The sequence below is a fragment of the Ambystoma mexicanum genome, chromosome 13 (genome assembly GCF_040938575.1).
Source record: "Ambystoma mexicanum isolate Mex_15411 chromosome 13, UKY_AmexF1_1, whole genome shotgun sequence".
Lineage (NCBI taxonomy): Eukaryota > Metazoa > Chordata > Amphibia > Caudata > Ambystomatidae > Ambystoma > Ambystoma mexicanum.
In genome coordinates, this window is record NC_090938.1 from 688991891 (window position 1) to 689016675 (window position 24785).

At 48.4% G+C, this 24785-nt stretch overlaps 1 protein-coding gene across 1 annotated transcript in view; it reads left to right on the forward strand.

Moving 5' to 3' along the window:
• Positions 1–24785, forward strand: part of ERBB2 (erb-b2 receptor tyrosine kinase 2) — a 343410-nt gene that overhangs the window by 153376 nt on the left and 165249 nt on the right. Inside the window, exon 2 of the mRNA XM_069634737.1 lies at positions 21506–21657. Within this exon, the coding sequence (XP_069490838.1) occupies positions 21506–21657 (152 nt within the window). The remainder of the gene's footprint in view (positions 1–21505; positions 21658–24785) is intronic.

Consider the following 24785-nt stretch of genomic DNA (forward strand, 5'->3'; position numbering starts at 1 on the left):
AAAAAAAAAAAATACTCCCTAAAAAATCATTTTACTCCTAACTTTAAAAATAGGGAGTACACTACTCCCACTTCAAAATATTATCTAGAGCACTGCAGGGCGCCAAAGGTTCTCTGTGTCCTATACCCTGCTTCCGGTCCCTGCTCCAACTCTTCTCCCCTCACAACCTTACCATTGATAACCTGTCCTTGTTCCTCTTCTCTCCTCTTCATGGACCCTGTATGTACATCCTGCCTTTTGTTTCCACTACCTCTTCTGCTCTATGCCCTCTGTCTCCATCTGATGGCTTTGCTCCAAGCCCTGTTCCAGCCACCCTGCACCATGTTCCCTGCATCTACACCTGCTTGCTGTCTCTGAAGTCGTTTATTGTCCCTTGAACTTACCTCTGTCTGTGTCACTTTCACCCGTGCCTCTCTTCCTCCCCTGTGCTACAATTCTTTCTCCCCTGCCACACCCCTTGAACTCCATCCACACCTGCCTACTGCACCTATACTTTGTCCTCTGGAATCTCTTTGCTTACCTTCCCCCTCCCACTGCTCCCAAGCGTTTTCCCCTACTCATCTTTCCAGCTACATGTTCCCCATCTGTACCTCCTCGCCAGTCCCACCCCTTGACCTCTTACTTGTTGCCCAACGCCTCTGCTTTCCTACTCTATTGCCTCGGGTCCTTCCCAGTGTACACGAGGTTGTTCCTTGTTTACTATATGAAAGGTAGGAGAACGCTGTTGCATAACATCGTGTGTAGAGATGTATTGCAAATAAGGTCACTGCCAAGGCTGCCTCATGTGGCACAAGCTGGGTTGTTTTGAAGTTGACGTGACAACTGCTAGTAGCAGTGGAAACATGCTGGTTAATCTGGTCTTGGCGCTCCTCTGACTGGCACCAATTAGGAAGCCGTACCTTTTTGCAGCCAATGCTTAATTTCCCTACTATCATTGTGAGAGGAATTTTAGATCCTATTAACAACAAGGAAACGAGTATTTAATGCATTGCGTGTTTACTCACGAACAGCCAACTGAGTACATAAAAAACATGTTTATATAGCAAAACGTCTTTGAGACTTGAGGTCACAATCCCTTTACGTGTTCTGCAGCGGCCGGGCCATCTGTGCAAGGTATGTGATCCCCTCCAGCAGATGTTTGCATGTCCCCGATATCTGCAGAAGTTAGATAAACTGGAACAGGGAATCCCAATGGATAGGAATTTCCGGATCTTTCAACCACTAGGTAGCAACTATTGAACTGAGAAATCAAGGGAAAGATACATTAAAGGACTTGGTGGGGAGGGATAATACCTCTGCATTGATCATGGAATCCTGTCAGGCAGGTCGCAATGCACACTTAGGAATCTGAAGAAGGCCAATTCCCCTCAAAAAGTAATAACGGGGATATGTCTTCCCACCCCCGATGAACTCAGATCCGAGTGTAGAGCTGATTAGTCAGTGTCCTTCACATGGTTGGACGGGTTTGGGGCTCAGGAGTTGTAATGATGGTAGAGGAAGAGTGTCATTACTGGTTTGGTTATAAAGTACTCCCAATGGATATAGACTCAACCTCGCCCAGAAGACAAATCAATCAATAACTTTTGCTGACGTCAAATCCATAAAATGTCATTACAGGAGTACAACCAATAGCGCATAATGAAACTACATTTTATACATGTACAAATGTAAATACCAGTTATGATTTTGTAACCGGCATCCAGTGTATCAATCCATCAATGAAGCCCATGAAAGGCAATTGCCAATGCTTTTCCAAGGAAAGTGCACACAGCAGGGGTCTCACTGATTTGCACGCATGTCCAGCATCCCTTAAGTGTGTGATGTTCATGGAGGCATATTGCCTGGACATGGCTGTAGCCTTGCATGAACCACCCGGTCTACTCCATACCCTAGACCAGTGGTAGTCAAACCTTTTCATGTAGAGACCCCCTTGAGTAAAAATAATGGTGCAGAGCCCCCCCTTGTGTAAAGATATTGTTGCTGGCCCCCGTCCCACCCAGGTGCCATATCTGCTTATATTTTCTGTTAAAAGCAGTCCCTGTACTCCCTTTTGGAAGCGCTTCACCCCACAGCGCCCCCTGGAGGCCCTTCTGACTGCCCTAGGGGGGCCAGCCCCACAGTTTGAAGACCACTGCCTTAGTCTGTTGCATTTCCTGTTGCTATCATAGGAATGTATTCAGCCTAGGATTTGTTAGTCACAAGAGGGTCCGTAGCTCCGATAATGGGGACTTGGATGATTTCGGGTTACGTTTCTCTCTTGGGGAATCTGAGCTCAGTGAGAACCCCTTTGCTTCCTCCCAGAAGAGTTCTATGTGGCCAGAATGAAAACAAGCGAGAAAATAATCTGTGTAACTACCTAAAGCAGGAATAGCAGTGGAGATCAGAATTCAGGATTTCCAAGTGCTCTTGCGTTGCAAGAAGCCTCTACCACACCCAGAATATTCCTTTATTCCATCATTGCTCTTTCAGCAGTAAGCGGTGGCATTGCCTGTAAAGTGTGGCAGGTGCACTTCTTGCCCGATCTCGTGGAGCAGTCTTTTTGGGAGGGGAACGTGTTACAGGTGTCCTATTGCTCCGACGGTGCGAGCCTTTGAAGCCCTTGTAATGTCTAGTCCAGCTAGGCTGCCAAAGATGTCCTGGCCGTAACCTGGAGGTTTCCAAACCCCTTGGTTCCCTTTTCAGGACTCGAGTCCAAACAGTACATCCCGTCCCAGGCCCCCTCCCAGCACCTTTCCTACTCCATTCAACCCTGCTCGCTTCCCCAGGATGCGTGGAATGGGAATGTTTGAGGAATCTTGGTGCAGAAACATCTCCTGCATTGACCCTTGATTGCTTCTCAGGCCCATGCCGTTTTCAGGCAATCGGTTAATGAGCACAAACCGTAGTATCTCAGAGAGTACAACATTTTACAGATCTTTTGGTCTTCCTGAGGTCCCACTGCAGAGGGGTTGGCTGACATTTTGTTTGAGGTATTTCTGGAACTGAGTAACCAGTTCGAGAAGGGATACATGAAATGTTGGATGGCTCTTTGATGATTCCAGCAGGGTAAGTCACATTGCCGCTCCATTTATATCTTTGGTAATGGGGATAGGCCCTATGCAGTTAGGTTTCATCTTCGCGGGGCTTGAAGAGATATGAATGTTCTTTGGGATAACCAATGCAGATCATAGGTTTTTGTACTTTGTGGCATCTCTTCTGTTCTTCTATGGCTTTGGCTTGGCATGAAAAATAGATGACCAAAAGTCAAGAATAAGAAACAACACTATTGGCCATCTCATTGATAATTTGAATAGCCCTGAGAAAGACTAGAATGGTCGAAACACGTGTTGGCTAGGCTACAACAAGCTTGGAACCCAGCTTGACTGGATAACTCATTGGAATGGATTATACGAACTTGATTATCAACATGTAAATTCTTGCTTTGTTTTCTTAAACCAAGAAATGTATTTTCAAGACAAAATATGTTATTATGAAATACAAAATCTTTGTTCAATCAATTTAAAGTCAAGCTGCATATGACCTTTAGAAACATCATGCTCTGCTTGTTAATTCACGGATGGTCAGGGCACAACCACAGTTTCTATCACTTCCCAGGCAACTGCTAAACAGCTTCTTTACATATTTTTTGGCGCAGACAGCGCTATATATTGCCCACGTTTTCTTTTCTTTCAGGTATATGATTCTACCAAGTGCTTCCAGACTACCAATTAGCACCCGACTCCCAAACTAAGAGTGAGGCCCATTTATTTCTGACTGTGCATGGATGCTGATGTTGAGAATGCTGTCGTCCGATGTTTTGAATGCGAGAACATTGACAAATGGTCCCAGACCTGGCAAGCTCCCTTGCACAATGTGAAATGGCCAACTGCAATCTGGGAAAAGTGGCCCTTGATTTTATAGGACCCTTAGTGAGCAGACATGTGGTGTTTCTTGTGGCCTTTTAATCCACAATGATTGAACTGCACTTCACACAGGATATTTCCACAGATCCCACAATAAATACGGAGAAATATTCTGTAGAGAGCGATCGCCTGCCAGATTAGTCCCAGAACACAGATAACGGAGTACCATTGATCTAAACAAATTGTAGCTTCTTTAAATAGATGCAACATTAAGGTAGCACTTTATCACCCCCAGGCCAATGGTCAGATGGAGAGAGCCAAACGGTTTTTGAAAACAGCATTTCAGTTGGGAGCAGCATCAAGGCAAGACGGCCATGAAACAGCATTCTGTGGAGCGTGAGGCACCTCAAGCAGCATTCCGTGGAGCGTGAGGCACCTCTAATCAAACTCATTAACCATTGTAAGGCCATTCCAATGAATGGCGAACCCCAGAGGCTTTTCTGTGCTCATCCCACCATGGCTTCCAAGAGTGATGTTAAAGGGACATAGACAACATCAAAGACATCTTACATAGAGTCAAACTAGCACAACCCAAGAGGAAACTGTGCTACAACAGACAAAAGGCAAACATCCAGGTAATGTTTATCGGTAAAGTCACAATGTTACATAAGAACCTTGAGCGCGCAAAGGGGACACGCCTCTGGATACCCGATGCACTGCCACTATGCTGCACACTTAACTATAGAAGCCAGGAAGCTGTGAGAAACACTGTCGCTGACCAGTGGGGGTTGGATGAAGCTGAGCCCCCGCCGGCAACTTCAGCAACCTTGTGTAAAGACAGGACATGAGTTGCACTCAGAATGGATGGGAATACATGTTCCAGGATTTTTATTAATTCCCGGTGTTGTCAGCGGCAGGTTGACAAAGCAGTGAATTCCACGGGTGTTAGTTGGTGGTCGCACTCAGTGTGTAATCGTCACCTTCTGAGCCCACTATTGTTTTCTCAAAGCACTATTCACATCTGTGTTGAAAGGTCTTGCCACCTCTCTTAAAAAATATCCGCTCAGTACAAAACCAATTCATTTTCTTAAACTGGCAATCACCAGTTGATTTCCTTACTTGCATTCACACCATTCATTTTGAATACATGATATGATGATGGTATCTAGCAATGGCTAGGAGCAGCTGTCACACTTGTAAAACCCAGAGAGAGATCAAAGGCTTCTCGAGGTGGACATCGTCCAGTGTTAAATGCTCAGCCAGTGCTGGCATTGGGCCTACCATGGCAGTGCATTCGGTTGCTTTTAGGTCTGCATGTAAACACAGTGTGAGAATACAGAATGATGTGAGCTAGCAGCCGGAACTTGTGAAATATCTCATCCGGGGACTGGAGGATAGCTCAGGGGCAGCCCACGCTTACAGGCTGGACTCTAGCATGAAGGGCGATAGCAAAAAAAACTATTGCCTTACATGGACAACGTGAAAGCTTTGTTGAAAACGTACTTTCTGCATTGTTTTGAACAAAATAGGCACCTGGCTGGGGGAGCACCCAATCGGGTATCGTGGATGGCGGATGAAACTGCTAATCTCAGCGCACGTTCCATGGAACCCACAGGCTGCTTCCCCCACCCTGGACCGCCATCTTCCCCCACCCTCCATCCGCTTCTTTTTTTTTTTATATCCCCAATCCCCCCTCCCCAGTCCTAATAACCTGATTGTTGCGGGGCCGATGCCCGCCGCAGTTTCTCTCCATTTGCCGGTCACCACGGAAACGGAGCCTGTCCTCCATCTCCGTGTTGGCCATCTTGGAACAGTATTTTCTATGAATGAACGCAGCATCCCATTCATCCACTATACCGGGGGTATTCACTAGTCGATCGTGCCTTTTACTCGGGCTGGCGGGCCATTAATCCCCACCCCACCCCCTTCCTAGGTATATCCTGTGGAAGGGGTTACTAATGCCATATTTGTGTAAATATGAAACACTTTCATTGGTTTAGTCCTTAGTTTCTCTTCCTTCAGACAAAATGTTTGGCACTGACATGATGGAGGACCCAGGAAAATGTCTATGTCCAAAAAGTCTAGAAAGTAACGAATTTGAAACCCAGCCACTTGTCCTACCCCCTTCTAATAGCAATACTGATGTGCGTGTTCTTATTCAGCACATCATGCTGGATACCTCCAGCTTCTAGGTGCTATAGTACAGCTACTAAGTGCTGTAAAAACATGTGTTATAATGACCCTGATTAATGGTACTCAGTTTATCAAACTCAGAAGTATGAAGGACTAATGCGTCCCCGCCATAGGGTTTGAACTTGCAAAGTGCAGGCTTGCCCCATGTGAGGAAAGAGCTTTAAACTTATGACCTGCCTACTTGTGAGCTATACACCCTTTCACCATCTACCCCTCCCTTTTCGGGGCAGATCGCCTCCTCTTGTGATGTCACTACTGGCTCAGTGAAAGGTTGCAGCTGAAGACTGAGCACTCCACGCAGAAAATGTAGAGGTTGGCACCCACGCATAGCACTAGTTGAGCGCTTGCCAAGCTCCTATGCAGACAGCATTGCACGTTGGTGCAAGACTGAAGATGCAACAGAATATGTAGTCTGCAACCTAAAGAAACTGCCAAGTGAGCAACAACAAATCCTGAATTCACAGCCAGGCTTCCCCGCTTGATAAAACTGTGTGATCCTGGCCAAATCACTGAACCTAAATGGGTCATGTTTTTATTGGCTGCTAAAACTGGGATCACCCAGAATGTATTCTAATAAGTGTACAGTACACAAAAGACCTCTCTCGTCCATGGTTGTAAAGACTACAGTGTTCGTTCCATGTATAATAATAAATGCTTTATTACACTTCAGGATTTGCTCCATATGGATCATTTATATAGTGAACTCCCCAACCACCCTCCCCCCCCCCAGGATGTGAATTACACCATAGCTTTGTCACTGATCTATTGCTTTTGAGACATAGTTCTCCTAACAGAAAGGGGAAACATGTATGCACTAGCATGTCTGTGAGTGGGGCAGTAGGGGGCACACTTGTGGTTGCCATGGGGAATAGTTGCCTAGACATGATGCTTCCATCGGCCACACACTGCTTTAGTTCTTCTCCCCTCTTTCCCACCATCCGGGACATGTGGAGGACAGCTCCTGCTCCCACTCTTGCCTATTCGGGGACTAGGTAAGTCTCCCCTAGGGCTTAAGACTGCTAGCAACTCGGCTTTACTTGCTGCTCTCCCCTTGCCCCGACAATGGCGGTGTGGGGAGGTGGGGGGGGGTATGGGGCATGAGGAAACTCAAGGTTACTGATTTTATCAGCCTCAGAAGGATGAAATGCTTTGCTGGCTCATCCAAGATCAGTGGTCGAAGTTTACCAAAAGAAGTAGTGGAACTGTGTTTCCTACTGGCCTGCCCCTGCTCCTCACAAACCCCATTGACACGCCCACTCCCACGCACAATACCAACCCCCAAATACATGCACCTGCTCTTTAAAGTAACATCCAGTGCAGTGCACTGAAGTGCAAGTTTCAACTTCTTCCTACACTTATTTTAAAACGAAACCAGTAAAACATAATTTAAAAAATTAGACGAACACCGCCCCCAGTCACTTCGACCACTGTCCAAGATACAAACTTGTGACACGTGGTACCTTCCTCATTATATTTAAATGTTCACTTGTTTGCATTCACCTACTTAAGGGCAGCATGAAGGGTGCAAGCGTTTGAATTAATCATAACCTCTGTCATTGCTGCTCTTGGCATCCTTCCATACCATCATTTTCTATCTCCCATTACAGAAAGGCAACAAATGATTCTCGGACGCGTCCCCAAAATGAGCGGTCCAGTATCAACTGCTCTGCTAGGCCATGTGCCCTGTGCGCAAGAACACAAGCAACCCCCGCCAGGTTTCAGTCTTGTGGCCTGGCAGCGCCCTGCCATAGAGGTTTACCCAGCGCCATCAATATTCTAATGGATTTTATGCATTGGTTATTTATAATGCGCCTATACAGCAAATGGTGTTTCAAGGCGCAACAAGACAGACGAAGGGGGAGGGGACAGATGGAGGATAACAAAAACAGTCCTACTAGGCCTTGTCATTCAACAACGCATTCTGTAATTGGAGATTGAATACAAGGTGAGCGAGTGGCTATTGAAGTGAGACACCCTGGCTAAAGGTGTTGAAGGAGTAGTGTAGAAGAAGGGCTCAGGGGAGACCATCCATGCTGAATTCCAAAGAATTAATACACATTTGAAGTTTAATATGTAACAAGCTTTGTGATCGAAAGTGCTCCAAAATGTCTTTTAAAATGTCCCGTTAATGTTTAGCCTCATACTTTGGAAGAAGGTCATTCGACCGAAACGCCCTTCTGGGCACCTGCTTTGAGGTTATTTGGGACATCAGAGAATGTGATGCAGTATTGATTGAGGTTACTACACTGAAGTGATTACTCAAGTCTCTTGCTATTCAGACCAATATGGGCCTGTTATACCCACGTTTTATGGAATTCTTGTTCAATGAATTCTGCTGTGAACGGCTAGAGTAGTAATGATGTAATGTGTCGCATATTAAACTTGACAATTGTACTCCTTCCTTGCCCCGGAGATTGCCCAGAGCAATGCCAGTGGTTATGATTGATCGAAAGCCTATCATCCATCCATTTTTTGTCTTCTATTTTCTCTCCAAGCAGGAGAGTGCTTGCTCAGATGTGGGTGCCTTGTTTGTTGCCAGGGAATTGAGCGCCGCGATGATTAGGCCAAGCAAGGATGAATGTCTGGGGTTGCTTTTGTTCCCATGCAGAGAGGAAATGGCCTACCAGCTCTGATTGGACTATGCCCATTGGCAGTGAGGCTAACAATTTGCGGCAAATGGCTGGTCCCCTTAGGCAATTGCTCAGACCAACCAAATTAATGATGGTAGGGAACATTGCCCTGAGCAATGCCATTGGTTATGATTCATGTAATGCCTTTAATCCATCACTTTTCTGTTTTGGTAGAAAGAAGAGAGTAACAGGGCTAGGGACAGAATCGGGGCTTTTCAACTGTTTCAGTTGAAAGGGACCTCGAGCATCAGAGGGTGCTCCAGCAACTGCCCCGTTACCAATAGCAGTGCAATATATCCCTTTCTATATTACTTTCATATTGGGGCTTACCATGTGCGCTTTGCAGCACTCGCGTTACAAGCCGCGTTTGCTGGAACCCTTCCGGCCGTCACTTCCCTCAGGTTATACAGAAGTGTTCTCACCTTTTTGCCTTTTCACACTGGTTCCTCCACATCACGCACTTGCTGACAAAGAAGTATTTGTGACTTTTCAGTGGGCATTTGGTGTTTCAGCTCCCTGCAGGCTGGCCGTCTTGTGATAACCAGCGGCTATTAACCCCCGGCTGTTTTTCTTTGTCTCCATTATGATGTATGCATCCCACAGGTGCTTCAGAGTGTTTTCTGGTCTAAGCAAGGCGGCCCCCAAACCATCATGTTGAAATGGGTCCCCCCCACACATCTTCAGCCTGGCCGGGCCCCAACAAGGCATAAAGAGTGTTTATGATGCAACTTACTACAATGTGACTTCCCATGACGTTACCCGAGTCCAAAAGGCTCATATTCCAAACTCCCACCAGCCCCTACAGTGAATTTAAAAGTTGCACCCTTGGTACGAAACATAACCATTTGGTCTCTGGCACTTTAACATGCATCCAAATCTGCCCATTCCATTCCGGAGATGCTGGTCCAGTCCATGGTTTAATTTACAATTCTTGGACTTGCAGTCCTGGATTTGCCCGTATAAATCTAGGAATACAAATCCAAGAATGCAAAGCTAAAACCAGGGCTGGAGTAGCGTCTCTCGAGTGCAATGGATAATGTTGGCAATGTATGCATTTAATGAATACATCATTTCATCAAGCCAAACAGTAGATATCTGAACACCCAAAGCCAAAGCCCTCCACAGCACCACGGCGTAGAACGTGACGTCCAGAGAAAGTCCCACAGCTGAGCGCGTTGCCTGGAAGACACGGATCTAGGCACAGGCGGTTCGCCACGCCCTTTCTCCCGCTTTCGAGTTCAGGTCTGTTCACTTTGCTGTGGGCCGAGCCCGCTGCAGCAACGCTTGTAAACAGAAAGGTGTGTGCTCTGCCTTCCAGGCCATCAGAGGAGTAAACACACGCAGGCCGTGCACAGTGAGGGCGGGAGAATTACAATTCACCGTGGCATGCGAAGGTGGCAGGAAGCCAGGGCACAGTGCGTACACCCACACAGCACGCCGGGGACAAAAGAGGGAGAACTCTCAAAACTGTGGCGTCTAATAGGGACGTAGTGCTGGGAACAGATTTATTTGCGCCTGTAACTGAATTCCACCCTTTGTGAAATGTTCATTTTTGTGCAAAGTCCTGCGCTGGGCTTTGTTCGTTTTTGAAGCTGGCCGTTTTGCATTTAGGTTACACGGGTGCCGGACTGGCTGGCACACCTGCCACCGAGCATTCAATTGTTCTGCTTTTTTTCACCTGGTGGAAATGTAATTGTAGCATCGCTAGATGTTTATTTATTTGGCGTGCAAAACCCTTAGGTATCTCGGCGCTTGAGTTTATTAGATTAGTTACAGTGCTTCCGGTTCCAGAATAGGAAGCGTAAGGGAAGACTTGCAACATCATAGGAAGTGCAGGGGCGATGCAACATACGCAAAGTGCAAAGGCTGTCAAAAAGAGTGGTCACAATTGTAGAGCCTGTCCCCATGTTATAAGGGGCAACAATGAGCATGCAATGTGAAAGCAATCGGCAAATACATGGTGCCCACCCCATCTTAAAGGGTGGCAGCAACACACATATGTAAAAGTCCAGCAAGGGCATCCACATGGTGCCCACCACATGTTGCAGGGTGGCAGCAGCACACAGATGCAAACGTCTAGCAATGGGCAAATACATGGTGCCTACCCCATCGTAAAGGGTGGCAGCAACACACAGATGCAAAAGTCCAGCAAGGGCATAAACATGGTGCCTATCCCATCTTGCAGGGTGGCAGCAGCACACAGATGCAAAAAGTCCAGCAAAGGCATACACATGGTGCCTACCCCGTCTTACAGGATGGCAGAAGCACACAGATGCAAAAGTTCAGCAAGGGCATAAACATGGTGCCTACCCCATGTTGCAGGGTGGCAGCCGCACACAGATGCAAAGCTTTAAATAGGGTACTATCAGGCTGGGAGAGAGGGATAGGAAGATGGAGGTCATGGCATGAGAGGGGCACACATCGCAGGAGAACAGTGGGTTGAGTAGCATACCTGTAGCGGACAGGTAGCCGACAGGGGCCTTTGTGTGGCCCTTCGTGGTCTGGTGCCGGCTCTCGCCTCTTGGTTTGGCTGATTGCGATTGCGCTTCTGCATTCGCTGTGTCGAAAATACAATTAGGAATATTAGTGATGAAAAAGCCCAGAAGTGCGCATCAAGCGCAGAGAAGTCCACAAAGCCAGGGCTTACCTCGGCAAGGTGAGGTGGGGTCCAGTGAGGCTGGGAGGCCAAGCGAAATCCATGGGGGGAGCATGTCAGGCTCGGAGATGATGAAGAGCAGGGCATGTTGGCGACATTCGATGCGTCAACGGAAATTAAGGGTCATGTGACCCAGAAATGGTGCGTGCGCATCACAAGCGTATAAAGGGGTTACTGCTCTGAATTCCTGGTGTCTGGGTGTTTTGTCCATGCGCTGCTGTTCTGCCCGGCCCTGTGCACCCACCACTGCAAGCAAAGACACCACACTGGCAACGAGGCTAGAGCCCGACCCGCTATCAGTCAGCGGATCACGCACTGCTTGTCATGGTATTCCAGAAAGAAGCCGATGCCTCGGGGAAGGCAAAGGAGGGACCAGCAAGACCTTTGGCCGATGGGTGAATGGAAGACCCACAGGTGCCCCATAGTCCCTGGAGAGGCACCAGAAGAGCCACAGATGCCCCATCGTGCCTGTAGAGGCACCAGAAGAGGGAGCAGCACTGCACAGCAGGCAAGGAAGGCACAGGAATCTGCATAAACCTGTCAGCACAACAGAAAGAGGCCATTTTACTTTCACCCAGACACACAAGCAGGCTGGCGAAAGACAGCAGAGCACCAAGTCAGATCAGGATCAGAAACCGGGTACACCTGCCTGCGTACAAGAGTGGAAAGGGAGAGATGCATTCCCGTGCCCTCAATACTGCCTTTTGACACAGAAGATACCACCAGTTTGGGTCCATGATGGACTAGATGGATGAAGGAGTTTGATACCTACCTGGATGCCGTAGGAATTCAAGAGGACAAACGCATCATTGGCCTACTCACCATCACTGCAGGTCCAGAGGTACGTGACATCATTTGAGTTACCCAAAAATGTAGAATAGAAGTATGATCTCAAGAAGATATTAAAAGAACATGTTGCCATGCATCGAAATGTGGACTATGAAAGGCACATTTTCCACACCACGACACAGTAAAAATGGGAGAGCATGGACAAATTCGTCACACGACAAAGGGCCAGAGTAAAACACTGTGAATTCCACTTATACAATAACGAGGAAGCTATAAAATCCCAAGTGATCGCAGGCTGTGAGTCACTGGTGTTAAAACAGAAAGCTGTTGCAAGTGCCACACTCTCTGGCAGAAATACTCGTGCTGGCGAGGACATCATCAGCCCTAGACGTACAAATCTCTACGTTGAGCAAGACTCGCAGCACAGAGAGGGGATAAACAAGATGATATGACGTCACAGCTGACCACCTCGCATGACATCAGACAGGATAAACGTGAGTGTTTTCGATGCGGGCACGACCTTCCCCATGACGGATCATGTCCAGCCATTGGTCAGATATGTGCTGCATGCGGCGGAGAAGATCCCTGTTGAGCAATGTGCTGAAATCCGAAGGCAATGAGGACCACTTCAACAGATCTGGTGTGCATAGACATCGGTTCCTACCCAGATACCACTGGATCCTGCCACATCTGCCTGAGTTTACAAACCACAGTCTTCCCGGAACCACTACGCATGTCCGAGCTCCGTGAGGGAGAGTGGAAGGAAGTGGCAATAGACTTTTTTGGACCCCTAAAATCGGGTGAATACGCGCAGGTAGCAATGGATGAACATTCCCACTACCCTGAGATAGAAATTGTGGCAGCCACAGCATTGATACCGGCACTTAATTGCATCTTCTCAGCGTTTGGAGTACCAAAGGTGTCAAATCAGACAATGGCCCTCCATTCACCAGCAAGGATTTCCAAAACCTTTTGCAAACTACTTGGGATTCAGACACAAAAAAAGCTCACCCTGGTGGCCTCAGAGGAACTGAATGGTAGAGTGCTTTATGGCCAGCATCAAGAGGGCAGTCCGCATTGCAACAATCAGATACATGCCCATCGAACAAGCCCTCTGCCAACTCCTAAGAGATTACCGGAACACACTGCATGACTCCAGAGGGAAGTGTCCAGCAGAACTCATGTTCAGACGCCCCATCAGGTCAAGAATACCACAGGAGGATCAGGAAGTGGAGGCGGCGAAGAGATGAAAAAGACAAGGGAAACAGATAACCAAGCAAAGGAAAGAATGAAGGACTACGCGTAACGGAGGAGAAGGGCACGAGCGGCAGACATATCACCAGGGGAACAAGTGCAATCAAGGCAAACCCAAGTTCACAAGGACATGCCACCTTTGGATCCAAGGCCTATGAAAGTATCTCACGTCAAGGGATCCATGATCACTGCAGAAAGAGATGGATGGGTCATAACGAGAAATGGCTCTCTTCAGAAAAGCAGGAGAGGACACAACCGGGCATAAGGAAAAGGGAGTGAAGAAGAAGAAGAAAGAAAAGGGGGTGTCATGATACTCGGCGGACAAAGATGAGCCAGACAGAAAAGATTGCACCAGCGTGGAGGAACCTATGGAAGGGACAGCTACATCTCCTCGACAAGGAAGACTGTGGCGCATCATCCGAAAGCCTCGACGCTGCATCGAGGAAATGGGGTAGGACTGTAATTATTTCTGGGGGAGATGTAGCATTGCGAGAAGTCGCTGTCATCCGACGCGTCAACTGAAATGAAGGGTCATGTGACCCAGATATGGTGCGCACGCACATCACGCGTGAATAAAGGAGGTACTGCTCTGCATTCCTGGTATCCAGGTGTTTTGTCCATGCACTGCAGCAGCGCCCTGCCCCACGCACCCTCCCGCGCAAGCAAAGACACCACAGTAATTAGTCCAGTTACTCCATGTGGGTTTCTGGACATTGTGCTATGCAAGCCCAGGAAAAAATGCAACCAAGAAAACATCTTCTGGTTCAATAAACACGAGCAAGTGAAACCCAGTCAGCATGTAGTATTACTGTTACCTGGACACAATAGGCCTTATGCATCCTCGTTCATCCTCGAGCCTTACACAGACCTCATCCCCCGCCCCCGTCTACTCCTCACTAGCTGATATCTGATTTTCACATGAACCTGGAGATTGTTCGAGACTTCTTTTTTGGTAACTCCTTGTATGTGGCAATTAAGTGCACTGGCATCGGCAGGGCGTTTTGAGGGCAATGTGTCCATGGGCTTCATGTTATGAGGGGTGCATGAGGATTCAATCTGTGGCTTCCCACATCCATGTATATGCAGTCAGTGATTTTTCAACATAGGGTATCTTTAAACATGATCTGCAAGGTAGTCACTTGGGCAACACCCCATGCCTCCTGCAGACACCACCGCCTCTTTCATGTCAGCGTCACATCTTATGTTCAGGCTCTATTAACCCCTCAACTGCTGGGCTATTATGCATGTCTGTGCAGATAGGAAGAGCATACTAGTCCTGAGAACTTAAGAGATCAGAGCATCTAAACGCGTGTTCACCTCCATCAGTACTGTGGATCTCATTGGTTTGTACTCTCTATCAGTACTATGTATCTAAGCGCTATCTATCCTCCTATAAGTGCTTAAATCAAGGTTTGAAATTGCTTGGAACTGGCAGCTATTTAGCTCCAACTTCTACTCTAGGAGAGCCTGGTTAGCTTAATACCCAACAGATAGCAGGAGCTACTTTTGGCTCCTCAGGCCAACTGATGCCTTTCAAACATGTAAATGTGACATTGACTTTTAGTATTAGAGAATGTTAATAAAGATTAGTACCCCGGCGAGAGACAATCAGAATGCAACAAGCATTCTGATTGGCTCTCGCCAGGTCCCTACCCGGCCGGGAATCCCTCCGTCGGGATTCCACGGCCTTTGTCCCCGGAGGGGGGCATGGCAGCCCCTCAGCCAATGAGGAGGCTCGAAGCGGGGCCATCCCCGCTCCGAGCCTCCCCACGGCTGAGAGGCTGCCTTCGCCCCCTACCGGGGACTCGGGTAAGTCTTTTATTTTATTTTTTTATTTTTTCCTCCCCTCCCTCCCACCCGCCCCCCCCAACTTACCTTCTTGATCCTGCGTCCCCGGCGGGGGACGAGGAAAGCCTCCAGCCATGTGGAGACTCGGAGCGGGGCCATCCCTGCTCTGCGCCTCCACACGGCTGAGGGCTTCCCTCGTCCCCCGCCGCGGACGCAAGTACTTTTTTTTTTTGTTTTTTTTGTTTTTTTTCCTCCCCGGTCCCATTCCCGCCCTCCCAACCCCACTTACCTTTTTTTAATCTTTTTTCGGGAGCGGACGCGCTGGGAACACTTGTGTTCCCAGCGCGTCCGCTCCCGATGGCCGCCATGGAAAGGGAAAACGGACTCCGTTTTCCCTTTCCATGGCGGCGGCCATTTTCTTGGTCGTTTTTGTTTCGGAACAGAAAAAAAATGCTTTTAGTACCCCGGTCACGCAAATTTTGTGGGCCGGGATACTAATAGCAATAGAACCCTCCCGGCGGGGACATTACCGACTCTGGTAATGCCCTGGGGCCTTCGGTAATGCCCCCGCCGCTCGTGTTCTATTGCTTAAATAGGTAAGACACATTGTTGCAAAGTGCTGCTGTAATGTGGAATCCTGAGCAGTGGAATGTTGGTGTGGAATGTTTGTCCTTTGAGTGTGGAGGTTCTAAGAGGACAGTTGGCGAGAGAGTGAGCTGTGTGATTGGGCCAGTGATACTTCCCTATGTACTTGAGAACTTACCTGTAGATCTGGGCCCAATAAACATCCTTGGAACTTACCTGATTCCTGCGTGGTGTATGGTGGAAGGACCACACCTTGGTTACTTCACCCATCTAGTACACATTTAAATATAATGGTTCATAATTAACATCCAGAAAGTTAAGTGTGCATCTCATTTAGAAGTTAGATTTTTAGTGCCTTGTGCACTCAACTCTAGGTTCCTGAGCAGTAGCCCCTGCTTACTGGGTGATGCCTGCCACTTTGGGGGTCATCACGAGTTTGGTGGTAACCCTTAAATGTGGTGGTAACGCTATTACCGCTGCATATATTGGTCTTCTAAATCACAGGTTTGGCAGGATTGGCAAATCCGCTGTGATTTCCAGCGCTATTACCGCGCACTAATACTGCCAGCGGTAGTAGTGCCGAAAATTTCCCATTGGGAAATGGGGACTTACCGTTCTGCCAAACCCATGATCCGGCGCTAATAGCGCCGGGAGTTTGGCGGTAACGCTAATAGCCCCAACGAGAATACCTCTGGGGATACCGCCCAACTCGTGATGAGGCCCCTTGGGTCCTGCTCATCCAACATTAATTTCAAGCCCTGTTAAATGCTTTGATTTCTGTCTATAAACCTCAACTAAAGGGGGACTGGTCCTAGCAGCAACCACAATCACTCATCATAGTACCTCTTGTATTGCCAGTCCTCTGTACACTAGACTAAACACCCACCACTGCCTCTCTGTAACACCTAGATTAGAATAGATGGAGGGAAAGGATTGAGGCAGGGGAAGCCAGCAGGGGGTGCATTGCCCAGGCAGCGGCGCATGCGCACCAGTGGCCTCTCCTGTTGTAGTTTCAGTCCCCTGGCCCGAGGCCAGCTCATCTCATGAGCTGGAAGCAGGCGAGTCTATGGACTGACAGGAGAAGGGTCCGTATGGTGTGAAACCGGCATTGTTTGATGGATGTTTAGAAATTAAAAAAGTTAACAAAACACTGCGTTGTTTATTATTGTGGCGCTCCTGTGGTTGAATGCCCCTGCCATATTCTTATTCCTACATGAAACCGTACACAATCACACCTCAACAACACATGACGGCTGCCAACCGAAAACGCACCTATGCTCAATGACCGTTTTCTCCAAAATGAAGCTGCCAAAAGCACATCAAAGCTCTCTTGCTTTTCTTCCTCTCAACCCCTCTAACAAACCCGCAACCCTCCTTCCATCGCAGACCTGCCAGAGTGCCGAGAGACCACGCATCCTCTGAAAAAAGTGGAGGGGCTCTGTCCACCCACCTGTACTCTCGACTTGAGCCCTGTTGTGCTCCCAGGGACCTGCTAATGTATAAGTGGGGTTTTGCATAGTAGTCCCTGAGGCTGGTCCATCGCCTCCGTGGGAGGAAGGGTATGATGTCAAGAGCACAGGAGCATGCAGGCTGTTTAGGACCTAGTCCAGTCCTTCTGTCGGCAGGGACCTGATATTCTATGGGTGGGCTCCTAAGGACCTGATATTCTATTGGTGGGCTCCTAAGGACCTGATAGTCTATGGGTGGGCTCCTAAGGACCTGATAGTCTATGGGTGGGCTCCTAAGGACCTGATATTCTATGGGTGGGCTCCTAAGGACCTGATATTCTATTGGTGGGCTCCTAAGGACCTGATAGTCTATGGGTGGGCTCCTAAGGACCTGATAGTCTATGGGTGGGCTCCTATGGACCTGATAGTCTATGGGTGGGCTCCTATGGACCTGATATTCTATGGGTGGGCTCCCAGGGAACTGGTATGCTATGGGTGGGCTCCCAGGGACAGGAGTTTCCATAGGTGGGATCTGACTGAGCAACCTTCTATTCTCTGGGTAGGCTCTGCACAGTAGGCCTTGAGACAGGACCATCGCCTGCCTGGGTGAGAGGGTCATATGTCGGATCACTCTGCTGTGCACAGGACCCCCCCACCCCCCTCAGGGGTTCATCGCCAGCCTTAGGAGGCTCGTGTTAGGGCACTGAGGCTGAACACAGGAGGCTCAGGAGCAATTGGAGCAGCTAGCCCAGCACATGCCTGGGTGGGTGGTGTCCGAGCCTTTAGGGTCTGGGAGCGAGTTTATCTCGTCCCTGGAGTGGGGGACTAAACGCTCAATTATGCCTGAGAGAAGGTGGGGGCTAATAGTCCAGTTCATGTCTGAGAATGGGGGTCTAATGTCAGAGCACTAGGCCAGATACGGAGTCTCGGGGGTCCTTGGAGTTAGGCCTGCTGCTGCCCGAGAGTGGCTGGCTGATGCCCGCGCAGGAGGCCCCGGGGAACTCGGAGCTAGGCCAGCCCTGGCCTGGGCGGCTGGCACAGAGCACCGCGCTCTGCACAGGATGCTTCAGGAAACCAGGCGGAAGCTGTTGAGAGCAAACAGGAGATGAATTGGCGACATATGACCCTTAAGCATTTCCTGAACAAGCCGGGCCTTCCTGAACGAGCTGCAGAGGAAGCGGAAGCGATTAGGAAGCGGATGATGGAAGCGTCAGAGCAGTCATGCGAGAGCAGGCGAATTGAGACTGGAGGAGAAGGGGCTGGCGAGCCGCAGTGACTGTGGCAGAAGGACGCAGGAGAGCAGAAGAAGGGGGTGGTAATAAGAGGGCACAGGAAGAGGGAGTTTGGCATAGGAGGATGGAAGAAAGGGATCAGAGGGACGCCGTAGTGCAGAAGAAAGGGGCGTAAGAGGGCCATAGGAGGGCAGGAGAAGACGGGCAGAAAAGGGCAGGTGGGGCGGGTGGAATAAGTGGATAGAAGAAAGGATCCGATGGATACAGGAGGACGGACGAGGTGGGCATCAGAGGGCAGTAGAAGAGGCGGGTGGCATAGAAGGGTAGTAGAAAGAGGTCAGACGGACACAGGAGGCAGAGGAAGAGGGAGCAGGTGGCATACGGTATATGAAAGGGGTCCTAAGGGGCACAGGAGGGCAGGAGGAGTTTAATTCCACAGCCTGAGCACCCCTGTGGATGGAATTCCTCCCATTCCCTTACCTTTGGAATATTCCGTTTTCTGGGTAACGCGCCATGGCTCCAGCCATAAATGGTCCATGTCTTGCCAGCAGTGATCCTATAACAGGCCCAGGCATTCCGGTTCTAAGTGATCGGACCGCGGCAGAATTTGCTGCGGCCGGAAAGTTGGCATGACATAGGTGCAAACTACCAAAAGTTTGCACATTTCGCAGGCGAACACACTTGCATACTATGGGGGCTGCAGGGGTGTCCCCCTCAACCCCCTGCTCACTATACTGTAAACTAGAGTGAGCAAGGTGTTGCGACGGACATCCCTGGAGCCCTGTTTTTTTTCGTTTTTTTTTTTTCACGGGTGTGCTGCGGGGGTGTCCCCCGAACATCCCGCTCACTATACCACTTAGTATTTTTTTTTTAATTTTTACTTACCTGCAATGCTACCACCAAAGGTTCGAACTTTTGGTTTTCGAACCTTTGGTGGTAGCATTTTTCAGTCATATTGTACAGTCGGACCTTTTTTCTGGTCCGATCGTACAATACCGGCATGCATTCTCACCAGGGATCATCTAACAGAACCATGTGTTCCCAGCAATGAAACCTAGTCTGTGTGTTCCGACAAGTGATCCTATAACAGAACCATGTGTTCCCAGCAATGAAACCTATAACAAGTCCATGTGTTCCAACCAGTGATCCTATAACAGAACCATGTGTTCCAACCAGTGATCCTATAACAGACCCATGTGTCCCCAGCATTGACCCTCTAACAGGTCTGTGTGTTACTAGTAGTGCACCTGTAAGAGACCCTTTTGATCCCAGCAGTGAACATATGATATGATATAAGGGGTCATTTATAACGCGCCTGTACACAAGTGTTTCTAGGCGCGAAAAGACAAGGAAGGGAAAGACAAAGGGGTACAATACAAACGATCTTACTAGGCTGCGTGTCATTTAGATCGTGCAAGGGGAAGGGAGCGGAGGAGTGGCAAGGGAGGGTGCAAAGCAAATCTCAAGTAAGTGCCGCAGGGGTGTCCGGATCTAAGTAAGTACAAAGAGGCAGGGGACTGTAGGGTTGCAGATACAGTCCCCTAGTGTGCGGTATGCCCGGAGATAGTGTAAGGGGCTACTGGTCGTGAAGGAGCCCGGTCCCCATAAGGTTCAGAGGGTGGCCAGGTAACCAGTTAGTGCGACAGAAAGGAACATCAGCAAGGGAGAGAGAAAGAGAAAGCAGAAGGGAAAAGGAAGGTTTTAAGTTGCTTCCGGAACCTGAGGTGGTCCTGCTCAGGTTTGAGAGAGGCAGGGAGGCTGTTCCAGAGGGAGGCACCAGCCTAGGAGAGAGATCTACCCCCCACTCTCTGCCAGGAGAAGCGTCTGACCCTCAGAGAGATGGAGGTGGATGAGCAGAGGGCTGGAGAAGGAAAGTGCTTAGGAAGAGATAGTTGCATGTAGTCTGGTCCCCGGCCCCAGAAAGCCTTGTGGACAATTCAGAGGGTCTTAAACGTATCCTTGCAGGCAGTGGAGAGATTTCAGGGCTGGAGAGATACGATCCCTGGGCTTGAGGCCCAGGACAAGTCCACTAATCCTGTTCTGGATAAGGTGCAGAGGACGAAGAGTAGAGACAGGTAGATTAAGGAAGAGGCTGTTGCAGTAGTCCAGTCTAGTTAGAACCAGGGCTCTGATAACACACCCATGTGCTCCCAGCGGGGGAATCGTGCAACATGTTTGTTTGTTTTTTTGCATTTACATAGCGCTACAAACCTTCAGGCATCTTACCCACGGTGTGTGGTGCTCATTTATTGACCTCGGAAGGATGAAAGGCCGAGTTTGGCCATGCCGGTATTCGAACCTGTGTCTGCAGGCTCTGCACGGATGTCAAAGTGAGCGCTCTACTGCTGTGCTATCATTGTGTTCCATCAGTGATCCTATAAAAGGCCACGTGTTCTCCTAAGTGATCCCATAACACGTCTTTATGTTGCCAGCTGTAATGCTAAAACGGGCCCATGTGTTCTGAGCAATGACCCTACAGCAGGACCATGGGTTCCCACTAGCAAGGAGCCCATAACCAGCCCTTTGTGCCCAGCCGTGAGCCTAACTCTAATACACCCTTGCAAGCCTTCTGATAAGAATTTGGGGTGAGTGTATTTCATTCCCCTATTTTGGGAAATTGGAAATACAAGGATTTGTTTAGGCGTTGAAAATATATTTCTCATTTCCAAATGGTGTGTTTTTAGATAAGTAAACCTATATTTTAATTTAAGAAATCTGCATTTTCCTTGTGATCCACGGAATATTATGAACATGTGGGCCATCTTTACAGCAGGTGGCCTTGCGGAAGGCGAGGCTCACAACACTTGTATGACCACACCACCCAAGCAGATCGCATGACATAAAGGGTCAAGCGCAGGCTTTCTTGTCACTCCATATTTCTCATTGGTGGGAGGGGTGGCATTATTTTAGGGAGTAATATAGTCAGGTGCACGCCGCGTCTGATGTGTTCCCAGAAACTATCCTAAAACAGGTCCACGTGTTCCCAACAGCGACCCCATAACAGCCCCATTTCATCTCAGCAGTGATCCTATAACAGACCCGTCTGTTCTAAGCAGTGCTTCTGTAACTGTTCTGTGTCTCTTTTCAGTATGTACAGGGACGGACATGAAGCTGCTCAGCCCCTCCAGCCCCGAAGACCACCTCAAAGCCCTCCGCATCCTCTACACGGACTGTCAAGTTGTGCAGGGGAACCTCGAGCTGACCTACCTGCGGGCAAATGACGACCTCTCCTTCCTGAAGGTGAGTCCAGGCTGCCCCAGATGCCAGTTGGGGTGAACTGCCCCTGACATATTGTGGCATGGAGGAGTGACCCCACAAAGATGGGAAGAACACCTGATTGATGTGTAGGGTGTGGGGAACAGGTGAGTGAACTTCTTCAAGGACATTGGGCCACAGGTGTGTGACCTACCCAAGGACAGGAAGGGTGTGCAATTGTTGTATAGGCTCTGGAGAACAGGTGGGCGAACTGCTCCTAAGACATTGGGGCATAGATGGGGGAACTTCTTGGAGAGAGGATGAACTATAATGTTATAGCGTCTGGGCACAGGTGAGTGAATGTCTCATGATATGTGCTGGCAGGAAAGCGAGCGTGTCATAGGGTGTATGGCATTGTTGGGTGAACTGCTCCTAAGACATTAGTGCATAAATGGGTGCATTTCTCAGAGAGATGATGGGGATAATGTTACAGCGTCTGGGCACAGGTGAGTGAATGTCTCATGGAATATGATAGATCATAGAATGAAGGGTGTTGCTGTGCCATGGGTTCGTATTTTGAGAAGACCGGGTGGGTAAATATTATTCCATAACCTACCCTTTGTTAACTCAAAGTTGTTGCATTAAATGCTGCAGGGAATATCGCATCTAGTCCTATTGGCTAAACAGATATGATACCTGAAGTAAGAAAGGAGACACACAGTCTATGTAAAAAAGTACAAAATAATTTTGTATTAACAGCATAAAACACAAACCAGAAAGTGGTTTGTTATTATTGAAGGCATAAGCAGAAAAAACAAATAAACAGCAGATGAAGGAAAACACGCACCTTATACTATCATATTCCTTAATCATGCGATATGTAGGTTTCAAATCTGGGCGGTGGTGTGGGGTAGAAGGGGAAACATGCATAGAAGGAAATTGAATGATAAGCCAAAGTAGCGAAGAAAAGATGTAAAGTCGTGATAACAGCAAAAGTGAGACAGTCATTCCTGTCCTAGCATAGTGCTACGAGCAAATCATTAGACGAGACATCAATTTGTTCAGATTGGGTTTGGGAGTGTCACTTTGTTGCTCCCAGTAGAGGTCGAAGTTGAAAATGTCAACAAAGTCCTGATGGCATTTTATTCTTCCTCGGATGTGGCTTCGTTTTCCGAGGCTTAGGTTTGCCGTCATGGAATATGATGGCACGAAAGTGTGTCATAGGGTGTGTGGCATTGATGGGTGAACTGCTCCTAAGACATTGGGGCATAGATGGGTGAACTTCTCAGAGAGATGATGGGGGATACTGTTATAGTGTCTGGGCACAGGTGAGTGAATGTCTCATGGAATGTGCTGGCAGGAAAGTGAATGTGTCATAGGGTGTGTGGCATTGTTGGGTGAACTGCTCCTTAGACATTAGTGCATAGATGGGTGAATTTCTCAGAGCGATGATGGGGGATAATATTACAGCGTCTGGGCACAGGTGAGTGAATGTCTCATGGGATATGCTGGCAGGAAAGTGAATGTGTCATAGGGTGGGTGACATAGGCGGGTAAACTCCCCATAGAATTTGCACCAACCTGTGATCTAGAGGGCAAAGGGGTTGTTGCCCTGATAGTATGGGGACACCAGTAAGGTACCGCTCATAGTGTATGGCGGTGCAGTGGGCGAACCCCCCTGCTGGCTAGGATGTCACCACAGCAGGGGGGAGGCGGGGACCTGTTAACGTATTGGGTATGGCGGCAAGAAGGACTGAACATATTTTAGGGTATGATGTCACATGACGAAGTTTGGAGGGCATGGATTCATTAGTACTAAAGCATCTGTAATATGCGAGGGAGTAGGAAGAAACCTTGAAGGTAATGGTACAGAGGACCTGACCTCCGATGTGGTATGGGAACACTTGGTGAGGGGGGCCTCTAGCACATGGAGCTCTGAGTCAAGCACTTGGGTATAGGGTGGACACAAGGGTGACCCCCTCAGATAGGGTTTTAGTGAAACTTTCAGGGTGTGAGGGCACAAGGGGAAAGTTTGCTGGGGCATGGGGTATAGAGGTAAACCTCCTGTAGGGTATTTGGCCATAGAGGGCGTTCCGCTCGTAGGATATGGGCTACAGCTCTTGTAGGGTATGTGGCCTGATAATGTTCTTCTCAGGTTATGGGTCACTGGGGGGATAAATGTCATGTTTGTTCTGGCAATAGATTCTATAACCCGCAAAACATGCTGCATTGGAATGTTCATTCTTACATCCCTAGCCCCTAGAGTTCAGACGTGAGCCCAGCCAATGCCACTTATAATGGAGCTAAGGATACCAAGTAAGGGAAGGAGCTTCCTTCGTTAAGTTACATCATTGTGTTTCATAATGGCCCTGGCTTCAATGCTTCAGCTGGGCGGGACGCCTGGTTTATATGAGGCGAAAAGGTTCTCTTTCACCGGGGGACGGTATGTTTTGCAATGGCTTTACTTTGAAATGGCAGATTAGTCCTAAGCCTGCAGTGAATTAGAACTTCCGGAACAAGTGAGTTTTTTTTTTTTCGATGGAGGTGGGATAACTTAACTATTTTTGATCGAGTTGTGAAAGAAGTCTTGTGAGAGGCAGATTATTATGTGGACCCAAGCAATATTCTGCAGGCTATAGAAGTAGTTCTTATTTGCAGCCGGAAGGGGATCTAGGTGTTAACTGGTAAGCTTGAGGGTTCTAATGGTGTTCTGGGTAGTGAGGGGTAGGCTGGAGGGTTCCAATGTTGTTCCGGGTGGTAACGGGTAGGCTTGAGGTTTCTAATGGTGTTCTGGGTGGTAACGGGTAGGCTTGAGGTTTCTAATGGTGTTCCGGGTGGTAACGGGTAGGCTTAAGCTTTCTAATGGTGTTCTGGGTGGCAACGGGTAGGCTTGAGGTTTCTAATGGTGTTCTTGTTGGTAATGGGCAAGCTTGAGGTTTCTAATGGTGTTCCAAGTGGTAACAGGTAGGATTGAGGGTTCTTTTTTTGTTAAACGTCTTTATTTATTGACTTTTTTATGAGATAGGAGGGTGGCTGCGCAGGTAGACATATGTGGGAATAAGCGGATACAAGAAAAGCATGAATAAGCAGGAATCGCATAAAAAGCAAACATAGGATTGTTCTACACTGGCCAGATCATTTTGACTGCTGACACTCAAACCCTTTTCGACATTC